At 38.0% G+C, this 17,294-nt stretch overlaps 1 protein-coding gene across 1 annotated transcript in view; it reads right to left on the reverse strand.

Moving 5' to 3' along the window:
* Nucleotides 1-17,294, reverse strand: part of LOC131670369 (B-cell receptor CD22-like) — a gene marked incomplete at its 3' end in the record, with an annotated part of 212,117 nt that overhangs the window by 39,084 nt on the left and 155,739 nt on the right. Inside the window, exons 4-7 of the mRNA XM_058945909.1 lie at nt 16,887-16,997; nt 6,540-6,633; nt 5,961-6,073; nt 4,574-4,737 (exon numbers count right to left, since the gene is read on the reverse strand). Of these exons, the coding sequence (XP_058801892.1) occupies nt 4,574-4,737; nt 5,961-6,073; nt 6,540-6,633; nt 16,887-16,997 (482 nt within the window). The remainder of the gene's footprint in view (nt 1-4,573; nt 4,738-5,960; nt 6,074-6,539; nt 6,634-16,886; nt 16,998-17,294) is intronic.

Below are 17,294 nucleotides of genomic sequence, written 5' to 3' on the forward strand. Positions count from 1 at the left end.
TGAATAGGACTAGATGGATGCCGAGGATAATCAGGATGGTAATGTTCTAGAAGTACCTCTACGTGATCCGTAGGCTACAGGATCTGCTTATGTTAATATCTGTCCTCGCTACGGCAACGGCTATACGCGCCACGTTGCTCTTCGCCCTTGTTATATTTTATTATCCGGCCTGTTGAGAATCCAAACGGAGCTCAGCCACGCCCCGCAAATATTTCATTCGTTGCGTCGACAAGAGATTTATTAAACTTCGAATGAACATTTCTGGGCCGAATCCCGCCACAAATTTACATTCATAAAATTTTTCATTTTTTCGTCTGACAAGAATTTTTAATCCTTTCGTCGAATAATTACACTACGTACCAGTTTCATTTTCATGCAAGAATAAGGCGTTTGAAGTGATTATTTTTGAAGATGCTTTCAATGTTAACTTTTACTACAATCTTTTATCAAATATTAGTCTGAAGTTTTCCATAATCCGACACAAATAGTACGATAATTGCATATAATTAGTTTTCAATGGATTTAATGAAATATTTTCAGTGTTCGTTGATTTGTGAAATTTATTCAAAGTTGAAATTAAGATAAGTTAGTTCTTTGGTCAAGTCTCAAAACTAAAGTGCTCGAAAGTTTATAATTCTTCTCGACATTCGGACATTCGAAGCCGGCACATTAAATCTGTGCTAAAAGGCTTTAGAAATAAGACGCGAAATGGAAATAAAAGCAATGAAAACACTTTCTATAAGAACAAATGATCAAAAAGACACAAAGAAATAAAGCTTTTTCCTTCTCTCTTAAGAAACTTTCGATAACTGTTAGTAACGATAATAATTTACGAGCAGAATAAAGGGGCGAGAAAAAAAAATCCAAGAGTAAAATCGAATAAATTCCGAATAATAAAGGAACAATAGAGCAGCGTGAAACACTTTTGGCGAAAGCAGCGATGAATTCGAATAAATATTGCAATAATTAATGCGAGCCATTAATTGGCCGTTGATAATGGGCGTTGGGGGGTGAGTGTCATCCTATGGAACGCGGGTGGCGAAAAGGCAATAAATTATTACGTGTATGGGCGATCTGTCGGCGGCGCGCCGCTCAATAAATGGGCCGCGAGGGCAAAGATTAGCGGTTCTCGAATTGCTCGGCGCTGCTTGAATTTTAACGACTACGCGCGCGCGCGCTCTTATTAGAACGACGACGCCAGCGCTTTTCCCCGCGCGGAAGCGCTACTTTTCCCTCATTAGCGCGGCTACCGCCGACGTCGACGTCGGCCCTATCCACCACGCTGAAAAATACTTCGTTAGACCAAAAGAGAGCATCTGGTTACTTTAAGTGAAAAGCCCGAGTCGAAATGAGCGGCTGTATTTTTAATTACGAAGGTACCTCTTACTACTGCGTGCGAGCCTCTCCAAAAGACTGCTAGTGGGCAAGTCCCTACTTGTGAGATAAATGCAAATATTATAGTGTTTCGTATGGAATGTTTACGTGCGAGGCCTAAATAAGAAAAAGTAACATCTACGCAATTCCAAGGATCAATTGCATTCTCAAAATTCTCAATTGCAGTATTTTTTAATACGAAGCTGTGTCGTAACGATCCCACTGCACTTTTAAGTAGAATAATCAATGTACAATGCGACAAGAAATTCAAAGTCTAGTTTGACGCAAGTTATTTCTCCATCGGTATAATGAGTGTATTAATTATTCAAGTCAGTAAAATTAATGAGCTGTGCGCAAAGTTTTGATTACATTAGTTGCTCTAATTAAAAAACATCATTATGAGTTCATTAATCGTTTTGTTTGTATCGAGTATGCAAGAAGCTTTTTCTCATTAGTAGAGTACTACAAAAAATTTAAATTATAGTGAAATTGAATTTGAATTTATTCTATGTAAGGATGTAAAAAGAAACAGATGCTGCAAATACAGAAGAAAAATTTACAAACAGTTTAACGACTTCAATAATTTTGATAAGTTAATTTAGATTGATATTCTCATCAACAATGTTAATCATGGTACATCTGCAAGCAAAAAAGCAATAGCTACGCAAGCAAAGAGATCAGAGGGGTAGGATGAAGGGATGTAAAAAAAGCGATAGAGTAAACTCGTTCTCAATTTCTCTAGGAATCCTAGTGTGTGCACATGCCAAGACTCGTAGCATTGCTGGTTCGCTTCATCGTTGAAGCCCAGCACGTATCCTTATCTCGTGCGCGCTTGGCTTTTTTCTTCTTTTGACTCAAGATGAAAATCCTGAGCGCTCTAACGACTAGGATAAAAGGGTCCGCGCGCGCATGAGGACTACGATTTCGATTTCGACGCGTCAACGCCGGAGATTCCGAATAATTATCTTTTTCCTGGCATCGTCTAAAGGAAATAAGTTTCCGTCTCGTCGAACTGAATGTCGAATTGCACTCGGCTACGTGCCGCATTTACTCAATGAGAAGATTAATCGGCAATATCGAACAGGGGGTGTGCGACTAGGCGCAGAAGTCCATGTGTTCGTTATTTTTTTATTCCTCTTGCTCGACTCGACCGTTTCTTGTAGCTCTGCTGTATACGAAAAAATTCAGTGGGAAATTGTATCTTGATATTCATGATATTCTAGGTCAGTAGTTGTTTAACAAATCTTTAACGATCATTTCATTCACATTGCATTACAATCAATACTTTTTCCTTTTCGCTGTTATTGTATTAATTCATCCCGAAAATTAGATCGTCGTAATATGCGATATCCATATAATAACTCTAAAGATAAATGAATTGGCATTCTGCACGAGACGCTATTCATTGGCATAGTAATGCACACGAAGTAACAAATATTCAATAATTTTCACTTCTCTATAGGCCAAAATGACATTAGCGCATGGCTGTGGAGCAAACGGATTTCTATTGAGAATTATAACCGACATACGTTAGATTTTCATGCATTCGATGCTACAATCGACGGCTGATTTAATTAATTTCTCTCCAACGCATAACATTCCGATAACGCGTGTGTATGACCTCTCTTGCGCGCGAGCAGCCGTACATTATGACTAATGCGCGTAAAAGTGGTTCGAAATTGCTCGGCAAAGAAAATATCCAGTGATAAATTTTCACAAGCCCGCATAGGTGACGGACAAAGCGCGAATATGATTACTTTTAATATCACCAGGGAATTTATTTTGGAAATCACATTTTATCAAAAAAACACGTATCGGCCATCAGTTTATGTATTTACAGTGCAGCACACGTTTGCCAACATATAACACTATCGCATTACCGCTCCAGTTTATGCGGACGTAATGCCAAATATTCTCCTCGGGGAACTGACGCGTACCAATGATTTTCACGCCATGTTTACAGCTAACAATTTCGTTATCGTCGTTTTTTAATTGCTTTTTAAAATTGTTCTTTATGGTATAGTCAGTCATTATAAATTGTATGATCGATCAAAGTCATTCAGTTAAATATAATGTGCCGAAAATTTGAAGTACAAATTAAAAAAAAATTTAATTTAAAAATCCTGCTATTAATAAAGATGTAACAATGATAACTTTTCCAAAATATTAAAAAATACACAATTCACATGTTTATTGACATCGCATTCATCGAAAATATTTTAATTTTCCAAGTCTGGCATGAAAAAGAGGAGAGAGGAGAAAGCAAGGGACGAGTTAAAATGTATACTACGAGAATCCGTTAGCCGTCCTGATTTGTAATTAGTATAAACTTGATGAAAATATCTGGTTGACACAGAGTCTTCTCGGCATTACCCATTAATGTGGATTCTCGATCACACTTTTACTCAGTCCTCCTCTTTATCTCAGCACAGTCTTCCATAAACTTCTTTGCATTGTCGTCGTTCAAACTCGAGATTCGTTTTCCCACGCCCAGTTTCTCGTCGCCTCTCTTTCTCCCTTTCTCTCTCTCTTTTTCGTGAAATATTTCATCGGTAAAACCGCCTTTTTTCGATCTATTTCCTGAAGGAGAGACATGCTTAGCCCCTTCCATCGTAATTTTCCGATTCTACTGCGGAATCTTCGTCTCAGGTGCTAAGCCAACGCTGAATCTTTGGAAAGTTTGGCTATGTCGGTTGGAATTGCTCTGTTTGAAATTTCCAGAAGTTTCACTCCTATGGAGGAAAGGTGAGGCGAAGATATTGATATATGAGAGTCGATACTCGGTAAATATGGGAAGTATTCTGCGCTTAATTAATGTATGATTTAGACATGAGCTTTTTATAGTTCCAAGCTCAGGACTATATTAATAAATTATATTTAATAACTTTTTCTTTTTCAGAATACCGTAAAATATTACCAAGCGCGCTTATTTTCTTTCGGCTTATTTTCTGTCAAATGGGAATTTTATAACGTCTCAAAGCAAACACAGCATGAAAATTCAAAATTTACGTCTTTTTATCTGCTTCAAAGTAAACAATGTAACGATAACAAGAAGCTAATGAAATTGTTTTTTAGGTGGATAAAGGGAGACACAGAGCTAAACGAGCGAAGAAGTGCACTCGGCGAGATTCATTATAATCCCTGACAAATAAAATATCACAACAGTTAAATCATTTTTTTCTCCTTCTATTCCTCTTACCTTGACGTGTTTCAGATTTCTCTTGCCTTTGTACCACGTAATTACAGCGGGCGGCCTCGAACCCGTCGTTTCGCATTCTACCTCATAGCGCTCTCCAGCTTTTAAGGACTCACTTCCTGTGTCGAGGCCATTAGTCTTTCGTATCGTCACCGTTAAAGGTTTCACTGCAAACATAATTCAGAGCGTTGTCATCGAACCGTCCAAAGATCCAGAAATAAGTTATTCGATTATCAATCATTATCATATTATTGTATTTATAGATATATCATTTGCAATGACTCGCTAATGAAATTTTGGTGGCGCTTAGCCAATTGGCAACTAATTAACGATAACGAAAATAAAGGCTGGAATTGCATAAAGATTTCTTGGAAATTTATCGATGAAAAAGAGGGAGAGAGAGAGGAAGAGAGAGACATCACCTCGTGTAATCGGAACAGTCCATCGAAATTATGCCGAATGTCACTAATTATGAGCTGTGATTACGCGCCTTGTATAGTCGCGCGCGCAGCCTATACGTGAGCATGGTATTAATCGAGCCGTTGATTCCGCATAAAATCACAATCAACGCATCGTGCTATTCCATTTACGTTGCACATATATAGTCCCTTTCCTGCCGTGCTACCATGCCGTCGTCGCGCTAAATCGAGAAGTTACCGCCGCAGGCTATTTGTTTGCTTTCCATCTCTCGCCGCTGTATTTATGCGATATGCATTTTCTCTCTCTCTCTCTCCCTCGCCTGTGCACGATATTGTTTTCAATTTTGCTCGGGTGACGATTTTCAACGTGATGGCTCGACCGTTAGTGCGATAAATCTGGGCTTTTCGAATTGACCCGATACGCACACAGACACTCACACAGCAACAATAGAAGCAGCATCTCTTGCCAGATACGATCCGCTTACCCGTGAAATATGAAAACTATGAATGACGAGATGCGTTCTCTTTTTCTTTGACGTCATTGTGCTCACGAAACTACTAGAATATTTTCAATTGTTGCGGTATTGCAGTAACAATGTAATAGTATCTGTTACGACTTTTAAAAGGGAAACAATTATACCAGAAAATACTTGTTACAATTTTTTGCCAAACGGCAGTTATGATTATTGAAGTTCATTTAAATTTCTTTTGTGGTTGTGAATCGAAAAAAAAGAGAAAAAATGTCATCATACCGAATTTCAAACAGAAAATAGGCATCGATCGGTGCAGTGAGAATCAATCACAGAGCCCGATGCAAATCACTTTTAGACAGTATGACGATTGTCTGACGCGTGGAAAATCCGTTTCAAACGTATTACGCTTTTTTTTCAAAGCATCTTTTCGTAAAAATATTGAATGCGATACTCCATTCATAGATGTTAATTACTTTACAATCACAAAATCATACTTACGATTTAAATCGAGAATCAAAGACACTTGTTTTGGCTCAACTAGTTCCGTGTTATGGGCTTGACATGTAAAGTTAGAAAACAGATGGGACCTATTCAGCGAGTTTACAGTTAATCTGAAAAATAAATAATTTAATTTTATCTATTGATATTCTTTTTCGAAACCATTTTTCAATTTAGAAAAATAAAAAATCTTTCAGTCTGGCAGTGTCAGATAACTTCTATCATATTGGATTTTAAAAATAAGATAAGAATAAGAAAAAAATGAAATAAGTATAAATCACAGAATTACATTTTTCGACATTATTATTTTTAAAGATGAATTACATCGATAGATGTTTAACAGCTTACGTTATTTTACTCGCGTCATTATATGTTCGAAAGAAATAACGCGATTAAAGCGAGAAAATTTATTTTAGAACAGAAAACTTATATTTTACTTCATTCAACATTGATGAACAAATACGACTTCTCGATAACAAATTAAAACTTTGATTAATATATCGAAGTAAGCAATAATTCCAATGTTTTAAATTTAAAAAGTTTGATAATAAGTTCAGTAATGATGAAACTTCAACTCACTTTTTCTCAATGACGTCACCAGCAGTGCTCTCATAAGAGTCATCGTTTTTAAGTCTGCCATTGACATACCATCTGACCGTAGGTTCAGGCTTCCCTGCAACACACAAAAAGCACCGAAAACTTTAGAACAGTAGCACACCCTCGTTGTACTCAGCTCTCTTATAAATTTCTAAGAAGCTCATAAAAAGAGGCCACCATACTCCGTCGCTTACTCGCCCTCTCCTCTACCTCGTAGCTTTCTATCAATATTGCAGTGCTAAAACGCCAAAAGCTTCTTCTTCTGTTCCTTCGAAATTCGTGTGAAATCATTGATTAAATAATTTGAAAGGGTGACTTCTCGAATTATTTAATCAAATTGATTGAAAAAGAAACAAACTCCGCTTTGCATCGTAAAATTAGCCTAGAATATTGTAACTCACCATGAAGTAACTCTTGGCAATACCATTAACTTTGTTATTAGCCAAATTTTTAACATGGCAACTTTCCGAATGGCGATGGCAGTTGACTCCAACACAATTCGACGTGCTGCATGTTTTATTAACGAAACATTTGGTAAAGTCGTTCGCTGCTTCATTGCGACTCGTCGTTTTGATTTACAAATATTTTACGCGTTGCGTCGTTAGTCAGCGTCATTAGGTCATTTTTTTTCTAGCCGAGATTAAAGAGTTTATTCGTCGAGGCGCGAATCGATGGCAGACCAGAGCGAGTATAGCGAGGGTGACTCCAGTAAAATTCAAATGCTCAATTTAATTGCGCGCGTTACTGCAGAACAGCCTTTATGGACAACATTATTTCCATTGGATTTTATTTGTCGTTTTTAGAAGCGGGCGCAAGTGCATTTAATTAAGCCATTAAAATTGGCCGTATCCATTCGTTATACCTGCGCGTCCTGAATATAGGGACTCGGTTAATTTTTGCTTTACTTCTTTTGCGCTAGTTGCATTTATTACTTTTTTATTTAACGAGTAAAATTAAGAAGAGTACGCGGGAAAGAAAGAATAGAGCTTCGTTTGCTATAATTAGCAGCGAGGATGGGAAGAGCCGAGCTTGCACTTATTTCACTTTTGAAAAATATTTCAAACCAAGCTGATGTACATGTAGCCTCGAAGCGATTTATATTTTTTACGAATGAATGGCGGGATACAAAACGTTGCTGTTGATTTTTAGAAAGGGTGAACACTACAAGTAGTGAACGTGCGTTATTTTGGTTTAAAATTGGATGTAACTTTTGATGAACACGAGTCTAGCCCTCATCAATCAATTACGAGAGTTTGAATAAAGCGACGATTTTAGCGATCTGCGAGCGCAAAGGAAATAGTTGATTATACTTTGGTAATAGAGTAGTAGCACGATAGCAGCAGGCGTGAGAGAACGAAAAGCAAAGGGATAGTTTCCATATCAGGTCGCATTGTTATTCACGATGCCGCGTAGACCGGGAAATCACCATTTAATTTAGCAGATAAAGGTCGGGTGAAACTACTCTTAAAATTACCCGCGCGCGGATCTCGGAGCCTGCAGCGCTCATGGGAGTGGATTGGCTTGAACCTACGCAAGCGGCATCATTGTTATTCACGAAACACTTCGTCGCGCGGATTGCGCTTTAACTACATTACGCTTGTCAACTTGCGCGCGCGCTCACTCGATGCACGCTCGAGCTTTTCTATCTGGTTTTAGCTGCGTTTTACCACGATAAACTCTCGTTCTTATCTGTAAACAATAAGATTTTCAGCGATTTTACCGCTGATATTTAGTCTCAAGCAAAAACTTTAATGCTTTGTTTTGAAACTGCGCAGCTTTAGCGGAGTGCCAGTTTAGTATGCGTAAGGATCAGGAGAGAAAAGAAATCTAATTTACGTTGTACACTCTGTTACTTCGAAAAATGATGATAACAGCATCGTTCACAAATTTTCAATCGTACTATGCTAGTTAAAATAGAGTAGAAACAACAAACAAATATGCACCTGTACATATCAGAAATCGAATAGGATGTATGTCGTTTTTAATTAAATCCTTCGATTACAGAATGATAGTATCGCAAGCCGCTACTTCGAACAGTCGGCTGTATACGCAGCAGATACTTTCCGTCTGAGTGAGCAATTTTTTAATCTAAAGTTTGACCGTAAGTTCGAATGAAACAAAGGCAAGAAAGATAAAAAGCAAAAAAATCACGTAGCGTGCCACAGAGGAGAGCTTTTCTCTCGAATTAACAATTAAGATAAATTACGGCACAAGCGCTATTACTGCAAGTATCGTCCATGAATTTATAATAAAAAAACTTTGCTGAGATTTAGCCTTAAATTTAAAGTTTGCCGCGGAACTTCCTTAAAGACTCGAAGCTCATAACAAGGGCTTATAAGGAAATTCCCTAGTCGCTTGTTATTTTTTTCCCGTTGTACACCTCTCATTCTATCCTCCTCAAGAGCATAGGTATCGATATATCTGTAAAACAAAAGTAGAGAGAAAGAGAGGGTGTGTGTGTGTGTGTGAGAGAGAGAGAGAGAGAGAGAGAAGTAATGAGGAATTAAAATCAGCAAACCAAGCGCGCGTCGTGTGTTGAGCATATATGCAAACATTGGCCCGAAGCGTTCAACTCTAAACCCGGAAGATACGCTCGCGGATTAAAATTTTCCGGAAGATAAAGCGTGACCGCGGCTTTGAGTATAGATTGGTAGAGGACGAGAGATAGAGACATGACTATATGATTTTGGCCGAGCAAGAAGGAAGTTTCGTTAGAGTCCAGCAGTTAAAGTCAACGCCCTCCAGGTCTGCAACCCCCTTCCCTCCTTCAAGTACTAACGTAAACGCTCGCGCTCGGGCTTACGAATTAAGCGCTTTCTCTCTATCTACCAACCAAACCTCGACTTACCGCTATTCGGTGTAGTTTCCCGAGGAGACTGAAGAATATCTGTGTTTGCTGCGATATGACTTTATAGTTGCTCGTATTTTAAGCTTCAGGCTATTGATTTTTCTTGTCTTGTGACAATAAATGTGGCATGAGAGTAATGTTACTTAGGTATCAAAAGTTTTCAAAAGTTGAAATAAAGAAAGGAGTATTAAATTTAAAATCATCGGTAAAAGATGTCGTTGTACTAACAACAAAGTTTACAGCTGAGCAATATTTTCATTACTATTTATTTATATTACGGATAACCACCATATTCATAAACTTACTTCTTTAAAACAGGCACTGTAATTTTTACATTTTATTCTGGATGTAAATGCGTTTAATACGTTTAGATGTCATGTACAAAGAGGTCAACTTTATGATTATTTATTATTATTGTTACAGTTGATCTCGTTAATTTTAATATATGCATTACTGAACGTAATAATGTTGTTATTAAATTTTTTTTAAAGTTTTTATTAAGTTAGCAAGATATCGAAGTATTATTTAAAATCTTGAGATTGAATTATAATTCATTATTTTCCAGTACATTTCAATACATTTTATCTTTGAATTTTTCAACAACATTAATCAATTTCTTAATAATTTATTTCTAATAACTAATGTGAATATCGATGAAAAGATTTTGATCGTTCTTTATAGTCACAATTGCAATAAATAAATATGTATAAAACCAAAAGATCAATACTTTTTCTGATTATTCATGAAATTTTATCATTTGCATTTGCACATATGAAAATAAAATATATACACGAGCGTCAACGCACGAAATTTTAATGAGTAGTCGCAAAAGCTTTTTTTCTATGTTTTTAATAGACATCCTGTCACTTCGTTGAGAGACACTTTGCGCATTGTTATACTATAGTCTCGCCTAATAAAAGGAAAAAACGGGAACCCTCGGTGCTTTAGTTAAAGTGCGGAAGCTGCGGTGTAGTGTAGTAGAATTTGTGCCTCTTAGCACTTTTGAAATTAAACTTTCATTGCCTTTTGAGAGCGCATGTTGTCTTTTTATGAAACATAATCGCGTACTTGAAATGGATACCATACTTATTTTACACGTACGCATACAACAGTAAAATAGAGATGGATTCATTTTAGAGCGTGTAACTAATGTTCTAATTAATTATTCAATATGCAGCAGCTTGTATCTGACTTATCCTCGGTAATATTCGCTGGAAAGAATTGAGTTATTTTTAATTTCAACTATAGCGACTCAGACTACAAGCTAAAGTGTTGGTGCATTGTATATTACAAAATGCAATTTCTTTACGTTAAAAATCGATGTTTTCCGTCTTACGTACAATAAAACACGCATGATGTGTACTTGGCAATTCTTTACACACCACAGTCCATATATTGATCATAAGTCTGACAATAAATACCGACGTTAGCTTCAATTATTTAGTAGGTAAAGTTGGCACCCTGCGTCCGTACTCGAAAGCGGAGACAATACGCTGGATGAGAGGAAAAAACACACATACACTCACGTAATAATAACGCAATACAGTGGGAATTATTGAGCCCACAATTCATGCGTTTACGTCTATCGAGCGCTACTCCCCCATCGGTTAAACGTTTTCTTAGGCCTATATTTAAAGCCAATTCGCAGTGTTTCCTATACGTGAAAAACTTTTCTTCATCCATCGAAGCCACGCAAACTAACTTATACAAACTCGGCTCTTCGAGTATACTTTAAAGTTTCTGTGAAATTTTAGGCGAATACTGAATTTTACTAAGAATGTTAGAATTTTCAGTTTACGCTGAAGCGTTTTAAAAGCAACTTTAATTTTATTTTAAGCTTTATAATTGAAAAACAAAGAATAAACAATGTGCTGGTGATTTGGTAAGTTTTAATTTAACTTATTTGAGTGCTTTTTATAACTTTCAATGGTTTTATAATATGTGCTAGTCACAACCGGCATTATTAAAAGCAAAATTTGAGATTATTAAAAAGCATTATTAAAAGTAAAAACATTATTAAAAGTAAAAACATTATTAAAAGCAAGGATAAAATAAATGTATATTAACAACAATTTTGAATATGAATTGATTAATCAATCTTTAAAAGATTTTTACCAAAAAGTTAATAATTATAGTAACATCTCAAAACGAAATTATTGACAAGATGAGTTTCTTTAAATAAAAGTAATCAATATCAATGTCGAAAACCAATGTTAATCTAAAAAATATAAATACCTGAAAATAAGTTAAGTGTGTCACTTTAAGTACTGTCAGAGATAAATGTCTGAAAAAAGCGAAAACAGCAATAAAAACACGTCGAATATGAGGGATCATAACCAAAATAAAGCTGATAGTACATGCTTATTTGTTAATGCGAGCGAAAAAACGGCAAATGGGAGACATGCTTAGGATCAAGTACACGCATTTAGCAATGGACACAAAAAGAACGAGCTCGAAACAGCTTCGCTTTTTCGCGCGCGACCAACTAGATACGCAGGTGAGTTTACCTGGGAGCTGTGGTTTATCATCAATTTCAGAGGCTCGTCTTCAATTGTCTTTTCAGTTGTCACGTGAATAAAGGTTTACAATTCATAAAAAATAAAAATTAATACGGGAATGAAGAAATCGAAGAAGAAAATTACAGGAGTATAAGGAAAATATTGAAAACGGCTCGCACAACCTGTACAATAACAGGGATCGAATGACTAATTCGACGCGCTTGCGGAGATATCTCTTACCTCAAATCGTTGCGGATGACGCTAGTACAATTATGATCGAGAGGGGAAGTAGTTCCGGTGACAACTGTGACGCACCTGATTCCGACCTCTCGGAGACGGGAACAGCTCTCATTATGATGCGTCCAAAATTGCCAAATTGAAGGCGGCTACGGTTTCTCGGTAACACCTTAGAGGAGCTGATGGGCCCTCAACAGCCTCTTTTTTCTATATATAAGCATCGTTGTTATTCACACTTCACATAAATAGAGAGGTCAATGCGGATACACAAAACGGAATAAACGTACGTGATAAAACGTCACGCGTGTGAATTCGTGTCTAGAAAGATTACACAGAACACTAGAGACTTAGTGCTCGGTTGTACATCCATAAAACACGGATTCTCTCGAGAGACTGACTCCTCGTCCAGTGTACTAGCTCAGTTATTTTTTTCTTTATGGCGATGCATCGTGGCGAACCGGTGGTCGACCGTTGGGTTTCCTAACACGTGTGTTGGCCTACCTGATTCGGCGATTAGTCTGGTTTCATATTCGGCACGAAGTGAGCAACATCGAGCATTTCCAATGATGGCATACCGAGAGTAAGGAAGGAATCGAGGTTGAGAGAATCTGGTATTTCCTTCCAATGTGGGTTACACATATGTTCGAAGGTTCCTTGCTAAGGCTATATAGAACACGCACCCACCCGCATGCCTATAATAGTACACGGTACGCAAGGCATATGAACAAAATTATATAATAATATTGCAATGCCGCGAGTATAATAATTCTTTAATATATAAAATGAAGGAATTTTAAGCAAATAATAAAAGTTTAAGCTTTCCTATGAAAAGTTCAAAGTATAGTTTCTCAATAAGTATACCAATTGTTTATGATTGTTTTTTTCTAGCAATAGATTAATTTTCAACAAAATTATAAAAAAACGAAATACCTATTTTTTCCAAGCCAACTAAGTCTCTTTAATTATTCGAGCCATTGTCATAACTAATTTGGCCCATAATCAGGCTGCTGAGGCATCCGTAACGGGGTAACGTCCGCAATTTGTTCTTTTTACGCTCGGGCGCAGGAAAAGCTCCTCGGTTCTCACTCCCCCTTTTCCTTTCGCATTCCGCCGTTATAACTGCGCGTTATACAGGCGTTCTGTAGCTCCAGCAAGAGGAGCTTAAGTGAGTTTCTTCGCTCATTCAGTTCTTGTCTTGCATTTTAAAAAGACAATTTCTTCTGTACTCGTGCACTTTCAAGCCCCAGCAAGAAATAGATAAGCACAGGGGAAAACAGATGAACCTGGATGCGCGATACGAGAAAAAGAGCGGGCTGCCGAACGGCATGCCGTTCTGTGAGATCAAGGAGCCATGCGCAGAAATATTTATCTGGCTATCTCGTTTTCAGCGAGTAAGCTTCAATTTCGCTCGGCTATGTTATTTTCTGCCCGGTTTTATTTTTCCTTATACGTTTTTGTGATTACTCGCTGGGCTTTGATGACTGCTGGCTGTTCGTTAGCACGAAAAAAAAAAATTAAACAGGCTAAATATTATGTCGGACCCGAGGCGTTGATTAAGCTTCTATGTATATATATACATGTACATCGAACTTTGTCTCTTCTATTTAGGAAATTTTTACCATGACGGAGCTTAATAAGAAGAGTGCGGTAGATATGAAGTCTAATTTGAGTTGAGAGTAACGCGACGTATATATAAATATATCTCAAATTAAAATACGTTTCGAATACAATTCTAATGCAATAAATAACTGAAATTTCAGTAGTTCATTAATTATGTCGATCTCACTGAAAGTTTCCGAAAAAAACGTAAATTTGAGAGAAGTAAACATTGGGTATACTTTAACACAGACACGCTACAAAAGTACTACTTCCATCTTAATCAATTTGTTTTCATTATTTACCAGCGAGCGAAAAGAAACGAAGCGCATCAACTAGATCCAAATGAAAGTGAATTAGGTGCAAGTTTGTAAAGCATGGTAGATACTATGAGTAAGGAGAGAGAAAAAAACAAGAAAAAGCTTGGGTAAGGAAGGAAGGCGGCACCCCGGAGCTGTGATTTTTCTCACGCTTTCAGCTGAGATCCTTTGCAATTAGGTACTTGGAGCCGCCTTGATCCAGCTCTGAGAGTAAAGTAGCGCGTTGGGAAGAGATAGCGCGGATATCCGAGACGCGCGCGGCTGACCTAAAAACTCGGCTAATTTTTTTTTTTCAAATAATTTGGTTTTCGCTTCTCGCGGCTAACTTTGGCAGCTCAAACTTTGTCGTTAACATCCCTGTAATTCGACAAATGACCGACACGCACATGCATACTCCGAACTTGATAAATGTTTCAATGCGATCCGCTGTCTTACTCTCTGCCCGCAGAATCAAATTACTTAGCTTGGCTTCCGACCCCTTTTCTTCGCAGCCTAGTAACTCGTGTAGCTTGTCATAAATTTTACACGATCTTTAATTAAGAGTAAAGTTCGGCGAGTTTCGCATACCTAATTAGACGAAAACTCCTCGCTAGCGACAGAGCAAACAGTCGAAACCTCGGCGCTCTTCTCACAAAAGCATGCGGAACGAATGAAAATCAATAGCTTGCGCGCGCGCAAACTTTTGGAGAGTACAGAATTTTGAAATGGAATAAGTTTCTCTCGACAAACATTCAAAGGCTAATAGAAAATGGATCATCTCAATTAATTTAATTCTCCCAAAGTTATAATCTATAAACTTTCGTCTGTTCTGTGCGAAGTTATGTTAATGAACCCTGTCACTTACAGCTATCGTAAAATTAGAACGTTTTAAGTTAAAGATATGATTGATCTATTTTTCTCCCACAACGATTGTCTACGAGGAAAAATTGATTAGAATATGCTAGAATGCAATGATACAAAAGCAATAAAGACAGTCCTTATCACTGTCCAAGTAACGTTTGTGTACCATTTAACATCTTCCGCCGCAAAAGTGGCGATATCGCATGTTCTCAGAATCACATTTAAGTAAACATCTAAAACTCTCCGAAACCCGCGACCGAGGATTGGTCGGCATAATTGTATGTCATCGTGTTAAATCACACAGAGACGTGCGCGAGCGCGAAGATAGGAAGGTATGGGCGACGATGGCAATTAGGTCCAGCAAATTAAATGCGGCAAGCAGCTAGCTAATGAAACAGATAGGCGAATGTCGGCGAGACATGCAGGTAGACACAGTCGAACGTGGGAGGAGGTAGGTCACGGCGCGGTATGGAATATTGCGTAGATGGTCTGCGGACGTGCTCGATGCCAACGTTAACGTGTCAGCTGCGTGATGTGTCTTGCTGAATGGCCATGATAGCTGCAGACGACGTGCGCGCGAGTGTAGTAGCTCTTTGGAAGTTACTCATAGCGCGAGTTTGCATAAGATTGCTCGCGGATTATGCAGTGAAAAGAGCCGTGGTAGCGGTCGGTACATCGAAGTTGTGTCGAGACACATCAACTAGAGAAAATGAGGACTGCCAGGTCAGGACGTTATACACTCGGCCCCGAGATGCTGTGATGCATGCACGCCTTCGACTTGAATACCGCCAGGTGCGTCGCTCATTTATGAGAGTCGACGTTATCTGTTTGGCCAATCTTGTCAGGTGTACTGCTCGAGAATACTGAACAGTCGTTAGAATGCAAGTGGTATGTGCATGTTTACGAGCGTTCGCGTGAATGAAACCAATTATATATTTGAGAAATGAAAAGATTTCTCATTTAAAACAATACTAGCAGTTTTTAGCTTATTGAAGCAACAAAAAGAAGAAATAAAAGTATCGCTGAAAGTAATTGAAAAAGAGTCTAAACAAGTAACGACCTGGGGAGTTTCCGAGGGCTAAAAGCAGAAAAGCGGATGCACCGCAGAGCAAAACATTAGGAAGTCGCAAGGCAAAGAGCAACAAATACAGTCAATGGCACTAGGACTTTAGAAATAATCTTTTAAGGAAGATTGTGGACGCTGCTGCAGTTATAAACAGAAATTTAGATTCAGTTGCCAAAGTAAACACAGAGCCCCAGGAAGCTGCTCGTTCTACTGGCTTTTCCCTTCGCCATCCAACTCGATCCCCTTGCTTTCTCTTCTGCTCTCTCTCTCTCTCTCTCTCTCTCTCTCTCTCTCTCTCTCTCTTTCTCCCTTCTACGAATCCTCTTTATCTTTCTCTGCCTTCGCTTCTTCTTCTCTTTCTCTCTTTATACTTGGATAGACTAGCAGTAGAACTTTTCACTTAGTCAGGCTCATACCACCGGAGGAGAAACGAGGAAAAAGAGTCGATTTAATAAACGGTGACGCTGTTGGACGTCGATATGATATAAAAGTTTTCTCACCTACGATGATGTTCTCTAATAACAAAGGGAGCCCTCGTAAATTACGATTATTATTCTGGTAAATCTAAAACCTTGACTCGAATGTTTCACACTGAAATAATGCATTCAAAAAGAAATAATACATACAGATTTGACTTTGCACTTTGACACGTTAGTTACCAAGGGGAAAATTGTGATCCCCAGCACGATTGTCACACGATACAAAGAGGAAAAAGGTTTAAAACGTTTCTGCCGCAACTTGTTTCCATGAGGTGTCTCGTGTCGCTGTTGCTGCTTGTCATGCCTTGCGAGTTAACGAGGGACTGGCGCTCGCGCGCCAAACGATTGCGTCATGCAAAGGGTGTACTACATACAGAGTAGGGAAGTCGAGAAATCTTTTGACGTGCTCGTTTCTTGAATAGTACGTATTGATGTGTATACATACCACCAGTAACACGACAAGTTAGCGCGAGATTGTCGCCTTCCAGGTAAGGACCTGCTGTTCCATTTTGTATCCGTCCCCACATGTCCAAAATTGTCAATTGCTCTGGCGGAACTGTAATAAGAATATCACTTCAGGTGACTATTCAATATAATTTTTCACTTTATATTAAAAATATTTAATGCGTTGAACATTTTTGTATTTTCTATGAATAACACTGCTTAAGTAGAAAGCTTTATTCAGAAATGAATGTCTAAATTTTAATTGACATGTAGCGAAAATCCGAAGAATGGACAACGCGAATAAAGCTTTGCATAGATTGGAAGTTGTTGTGGAAACAGCAGTAAGCTTACAAAACGGTAACTATTAGAAATACGAGTATATTTTAATTAGAATGTACTGGAAAAATAT

Source organism: Phymastichus coffea, unplaced genomic scaffold (genome assembly GCF_024137745.1).
Source record: "Phymastichus coffea isolate CEN01 unplaced genomic scaffold, Cenicafe_Pcof_1.1 PCOF00109, whole genome shotgun sequence".
Taxonomy (NCBI): Eukaryota; Metazoa; Arthropoda; class Insecta; order Hymenoptera; family Eulophidae; genus Phymastichus; species Phymastichus coffea.